At 49.5% G+C, this 6,450-nt stretch overlaps 1 protein-coding gene across 1 annotated transcript; it reads left to right on the top strand.

Annotated features, from left to right (window-relative positions):
* The first annotated feature begins 538 nt into the window (after positions 1-538).
* On the top strand, positions 539-4,802 carry Dlx6 (distal-less homeobox 6). Its single transcript, XM_051151953.1, has 3 exons — positions 539-1,084; positions 2,348-2,541; positions 4,441-4,802. Exons 1-3 carry the CDS (start codon positions 646-648, stop codon positions 4,690-4,692), a joined length of 885 nt encoding a protein of 294 aa, XP_051007910.1. The 5' UTR covers positions 539-645; the 3' UTR covers positions 4,693-4,802.
* Positions 4,803-6,450: the final 1,648 nt, after the last annotated feature.

Below are 6,450 nucleotides of genomic sequence, written 5' to 3'. Positions count from 1 at the left end.
GGGTTGGAGCTTCGATGGGATGCGTCGGCAGCCTACCGGGCGCCTCCCTCCGCCGCTGCTCCCCTTTAGCTCCAGGCGGCCCCAGGTTGCAGCTCTGGACTGAGATTGTAGTTGCTTAAGGTAGGCGAAGAACTCCGCAAGCAGCGCACACGCCAGTAGAAGCGGTGCGCCTGTGACGTCAGGGTGCGACTGACCAATAGGGAGGCGCTGCCCTTTGGAGACAAACCATTCGACTCGTGGCGTCTGCATCAAGTCTGAAAGCAGACGCGCAACTTTCGCAGAATCCACCTTAAAATCTCTGCCTTAAACTGCACCAGCCCCCAAAAAATCCAAGGGGGGAAACAAGGGGGGGAGAAGAGAGCAGATTCCCCCCTCCCCCCTCTCCTCTCCCATCCCTCCCCCTTCCTCCTCCCTTTGGGTTAACAAGGCCCTGCTCACTATATCTCTTTATATTAAATATATATATATTAGGGAAGAGCGAGGAAGAGAATCACCTCCGCCCCCTCCTTTTTAAATTTTAAAAAAAATTTTTTTTTGCAAGGATCCCGAGAGCTAAGGTGGCTGCAAAGGGGAGAGCCGCGCGAGCCAAGTGGGGGAGGGTGAAGGAAACCCGGGAGAAGGCTTTCTCCAGCCCCCAAAGTTTTGATGATGACCATGACTACGATGGCTGACGGCTTGGAAGGCCAGGACTCGTCCAAATCCGCCTTCATGGAGTTCGGGCAGCAGCAACAGCAGCAGCAACAGCAGCAACAGCAGCAGCAGCAGCAGCAACAGCAGCCGCCGCCGCCACCGCCGCCGCCACCGCCGCAGCCGCACTCGCAGCAGACCTCCCCGGCCATGGCAGGCGCGCATTATCCTCTGCACTGCTTGCATTCGGCCGCGGCGGCGGCGGCGGCGGCCGGCTCCCACCATCACCACCACCAGCACCACCACCACGGCTCGCCCTACGCATCGAGCGGAGGCAACTCCTACAACCACCGATCGCTCGCCGCCTACCCCTACATGAGCCACTCGCAGCACAGCCCTTACCTCCAGTCCTACCACAACAGCAGCGCGGCCGCCCAGACGCGCGGGGACGACACAGGTGAGAGGCCGCCTAGGCAGCTAGCTTCGCCCGCCTCCCCACTGCCTCCAACCCCTCCCGCCCCTCTCACTTCCTCCACGCCGGGCCCTCCGCCGGCCCCCTCCTGCGGGCGGCCCCGCGCGCCCCCAGCCGGGCCCCGAGCTCTCCCGCTCGCCTGGCGCCTGGCTGCCGGCCTCTCCCAGCCGGGCCCCTTCCCGCCGCGTGGACCCCCGGCTGGTTCGCCCTGCGGCCGGCCTGGTTCCTCCGCCTCCTGTACGCGGTTCCCAACTGCGCCCACGGGCTGAGCACTACCCTCTATGGTCCTTCCTCACTGCGCCCTCCAGCCCAGTGGGTCTGTGCGCCCTCTGCCTTGTCCCTTTCCCTCTCGATGTAACCTACGTTTGCCAAGACTGGGGACAATTCTAGACCAGGACTCAAGGGCTAGTTAAGGCTTCCCCCACCTCACACTGGGCAAGCAGTGGCCTACTTTGCGTGGGGCATCTGGTGCGCCCTGGTACTTGGAACGAAGCTGGTGCGGCCGATAGATACACTTAAACTAATGACAATTGGGGTTTTTTCCTTCCCGGGTGAGCTTTGAGGTGTCCCTGCCCCCCACCGTAACCCGGCCCCCTCTCTCTGGGTTTTCGATTTTGGCCTCTCCTTTGTTCTTGGAGGCGAAGCAGAAGGCTTGGGGTTGGTAGCTCTCTGTGGTCCAGAGCCGCAGCCTGCCTTGGGGCTGCTCTGAGCTCCTGCCTGTGTTTTGTTTCTGGGTTTGATCCACTTGAGCAGAATCATTTCGATCATACGGAAGGGGCTTAACGCACCAAGCTTGCAGCTGGGTGACACCAAACGAACTGGCTACGTAAACACCCGGGTGGCTCAGATACAGCTCCAGGCATTGTGGAAAAAAAAAAAAAAAAAAAAAAAGCAGGCCAAGAAGCCACTCTCGGCCCAGAGGACAGAAGCCTCTCAGCGCAGCGGTCTCCAGAAAGCCGCCTGCGCTGTCTCTGCTGCAGCGGGAGCGCCGCTTTTATGTCGCAAGCTTCCTAGGTTCGACCACCACCATGAATTATTGTTAGGGCTAGAAACACGATCAGAGGGAAGCTTCCAGAGCCTCTGTGGACACTCGGCCACAGTGGACCCAAGGAGTTCAGGATATAGTGGGGATACTACGAAGAACTCTTTTTAAGCTTAGGGGAAACTCCTTGAAGGCCTTTTCTCATGAGGGGGAGACGGCAGCAGTGGCCTCACAGGTGACCGCTCCTCTGTGTCATTTGCTTACAGATCAACAAAAAACTACAGTGATTGAAAACGGGGAAATCAGGTTCAACGGAAAGGGGAAAAAGATTCGGAAGCCTCGGACCATTTATTCCAGCCTGCAGCTCCAGGCTTTAAACCATCGCTTTCAGCAAACTCAATACCTGGCCCTTCCCGAGAGAGCCGAACTGGCTGCTTCCTTAGGACTGACACAAACACAGGTAATTCCCGAGAAGCCCGAGTAGCCCCCCGAAATGCTGGCCCCGCTTGCAAACCGTGCAGAGAGCACACACAGGAGAAATTCTTGGCCTAGTCTACCAAGGATGGAAGGAGCTAAAATGACAAATGCCTGTGCTCCAGTTGCGCATTTTCCTGAGATCACAGTTTGGAGCAAATGACATGGTATTGAATACTGGATTGGATTTGCATATACACCAACCCTCTGCGACCCCAGCTGAGCCTAGCATCTTTTGGTGAACAAATTCAATCAAAGCAGAATAACATGAAGTAGAACAAGTGCGTGTGCCCTCGCGTGCCTGTGCGTGTCCGTGTGTGTGCTCGTGTGTGTGTGTGTGTGTGTGTGTGTGTGTGTGTGTGTGTGTGTGTGTGTGTTGGGGGAGGTGTCCAGCTAGGAAGCAAAATAACAAGACCTTTCTTAAGGACCCTTTCCCGGGCCCTAGGAACTAATAAGAGTTTCAACTCACTGTCATAGGAAGAAAACTTAGGAGCCGAGACCAGCAGCAAAAGTTAACTAGACATATTTTCCAGTAGCTTAATAAAGGTGTCCATGCGCAAGCTATTCACCGCAGGGCGTGTAAGAGAGGGTTTTCTGGAGACTGCTTTAGCTCGGTGGTTAAATCATCCTGGTACCTAATAGTGAAGGTTGAGGCACCTCCCTGGAGCACAGAACTTGACAGAATTGAGAAACAGAGAGAATATGCCCCCAAGCCATGGCCTGGGACACCACAGATAAACAGCCCTGCTGACTTGAAAGCTGTACTGGACATTTCAGCTTTCAAAGAAAGTGTCCCAGAGGTGAGTATATCAGGCTGCTCTCAAAAGCCAGCAGTTAAGCCAACTGCACGGGGTGCTGAGGCCTCGCTTCTGATGTGCATAGGCCTCTCTTTTGATGTGCCTCCTGATCTAGCAAGGGTCCTTCAGGCCTAAGGAGACAGTTGCCAAGACCTTGCAGGAGGGTGTCTTCAGACCATTTCCCTGAGGTCTTTCCAGCCAGCCTGGTCCCTATTGCCCTGTTGTCACTGAACATTTTTGAGGTTTGCTATGAAAGGGCTCTAGCCGCCCCACGACTCTTATCATTCTTGGAAAAACAGATTCAGGGATTTTAAAGGCAAATGGCTACATCATAGGTTTTCTTTCATTAAAAGATTTGGGTTGTTGACTAAACTAAATGAGCTGCCAACACAGATTCCAGATTCTGTAGTTTTCAGAAGCCTTTTGACTTTTGGTAGCTATCCCAACAATCATGTGATGATTGATGACCTCTGTTTGCTTAAGCAACATACAAGGTGGGGAATGGGGGGGGGTGTATGCATTTCTTAATCCCTTAGGACTAGAGAGTATTTATGGTTGGAGAAAGATACCCCAGGCATATCCCCTGGCATGTGCACAATATGCATAGATATGTTCAAGGTGTTTTGTTGTGAACATACAGCCTTTAATCAATTCATAGTCATTTTCTACTTGCTGTGCATAGCATTATGGTCTTGGGGGTTGGTAAATATAACAACTGAATAAACCAGAAAAGGTAAATTCAGTTATGCGATTGTGAGCCAAAATCTGCTCCATTTAAAAGTCCTTCATACAATCTTGGACCCACTGATCTCTTTGATTTCTTTCTAAATTTTTTTTTTCTGATGCTTTAAAACCCAGGCTAGGACTCAACTGAAGGATCACAAGGACTGTAGGTATCCTAACAAGAAGTGTAATGGGCCCAGAGTGGAGGGACAGACATGGCTGGAAAGAGTTGGGGGTGGGCTTTTTGGTCTTGCAATGGTTGTTTTCTTCATGTTTATTTTTATATTACTTCTCAAGCCGAGGATGACCACTAAAGGTACCAGTTTCACGGTTATCTGGCCTAATGGTTGCTACATGTCTTACAGGTGAAGATATGGTTTCAGAATAAGCGCTCTAAATTTAAGAAATTGCTGAAGCAGGGCAGCAACCCACATGAAAGCGACCCCCTCCCGGGTTCAGCAGCCCTGTCACCTCGCTCGCCAGCCCTGCCTCCGGTGTGGGACGTTTCTGCCTCCACCAAGGGTGTCAGTATGCCTCCCAACAGCTACATGCCTGGCTATTCGCACTGGTATTCCTCACCACACCAGGACACCATGCAGAGACCGCAGATGATGTGACTTGTCTGAGGGAACAAGCTAGGGAAGATTCTGGAGGATGCAAGGAGGATCCAGAGCTGCATCTGCCAAACAGCCTAAGCAATGAACTCAGAGGAACTGTCCCTGTGACCTGGACACCCGCCCCCCTCTCTCTCTTTCTCTGTTCTCTCTTTCCTTCTTTTCTCTCTGTCTCATCTTTTTCCTTGCGTTTATTTCTTTTAATTTTTTCTTATTTCCTAGCTTTACTTCTTTCCTCTCTTCTTTCCCTTTTCCTTTCCTTCTCCCTTTCTTCTTTCCTTTCCCTCCTTTTCTGCAATCTCCTGTTTTCAGGAACCTGAATAAGTAACTTTGTAACACACACACACACACACACACACACAGAGAGAGAGAGAGAGAGAGAGAGAGAGAGAGAGAGAGAGAGAGAGAAGAGAAGGAGGAGGCTGGCTTATGGGCCAATGTTCTGGGAACCCATCACTACAGGATGTTTTCCCATCACACAGGGGGATCCAAGGCCCAGAGCCTCCTCTTTGGGATTCTCCACCCAAATGACCTTTAAAAAAAAAAAAAAAAAGATATTCTCCACCGGCAGAAGAATCTGCACAAACATGGCAGCATTTTTACTTGTTTAATGAGTTTAAGACATTATGTGATGAAAGGCAAGGATTTTGGACTCCTGAATTTTTATTTACCAATCCAAGACTGAAAGAAAATAGAAGGAGGAGGAGGAGGAGGAGGAGGAGGAGGAGGAGGAGGAGGAGAAGAAGAAGAAGAAGAAGAAGAAGAAGAAGAAGAAGAAGAAGAAGAAGAAGCAGAAAATGGAAGGAAACCCCTCCCTCAATAATCCTTCTCCAAAGAAAAAAATTTGGCTGAAAAATTAGAACATTGCCACAAAGGAATCGCTGCATGTTTTATCAAAATGCAATGACCAGGAATGATGACTCAACTAAATACAAACAGTAACAGCAACAGTAACAAGAAAAATGCCCTTTGCATAACCCACCTCCAAACTCTGAAATGGAATCAAGAAAGACCAAGGAAACAACCAAAACCACCATTCTATTGCTTTGACGCCTTTCCTAGGTGAATAGTGGCATTCACTAAGCTAATAGGGACGTTTATATCAAGAAGCATTTCTGTATATATTGTTGAATTTTAGTTGTATATATACTTTGTATGTTTTTGTCTTCTTTCATATATGGAGTAAAAGCCACAAAATGTTGGGAGTGTCCTCTATTTCTCCATGTGTTTTCCATTTTTCCTCCTTTTCCGTTATATTTTCTACCTCTCTTAAAATATGGGGTCTCTATACATACTTATCAAGTGCCTGAAGAGATGTCAGCTTGCTCACACAGGCGTGGTTGTGTGAACCGTGGATGTTTTCTCAGCTTTCATTTTAATTTTGTTGTGATTCATACGCATTTTTGTATTTACAACAATAGAATAACCCATTCCCAGGTTAAATTCTAGACATCCAGCCATTTCCAGTACTGTATCTGAATGTTCTCCTTTTCCCAGCTAAAATAGTACAGCTATATTTGCCTTTGGAAGCATTTTTTTTTTTAAGTAAAAAGAGGAAAGAATAACAAATTCAGAAAGCAAAGTGAACAATTTTGACTACTTAATGTTGAAAACCTGTAGCAAGCTATCGAGGTAGAAAAATGCACTATCCTGCAAGAAACACGTCCTTCCGATCTCGTGGAAAGCAAAGAAATAATGAAAATGAAAAGTCCTTTCGTCATACAAGCAGGAAGCCCCATACTGTGAGAATTAATGGCTACA

Source organism: Acomys russatus, chromosome 10, assembly GCF_903995435.1.
Source record: "Acomys russatus chromosome 10, mAcoRus1.1, whole genome shotgun sequence".
NCBI lineage: Eukaryota > Metazoa > Chordata > Mammalia > Rodentia > Muridae > Acomys > Acomys russatus.
This window is presented reverse-complemented; position numbering and strand designations above follow the sequence as displayed.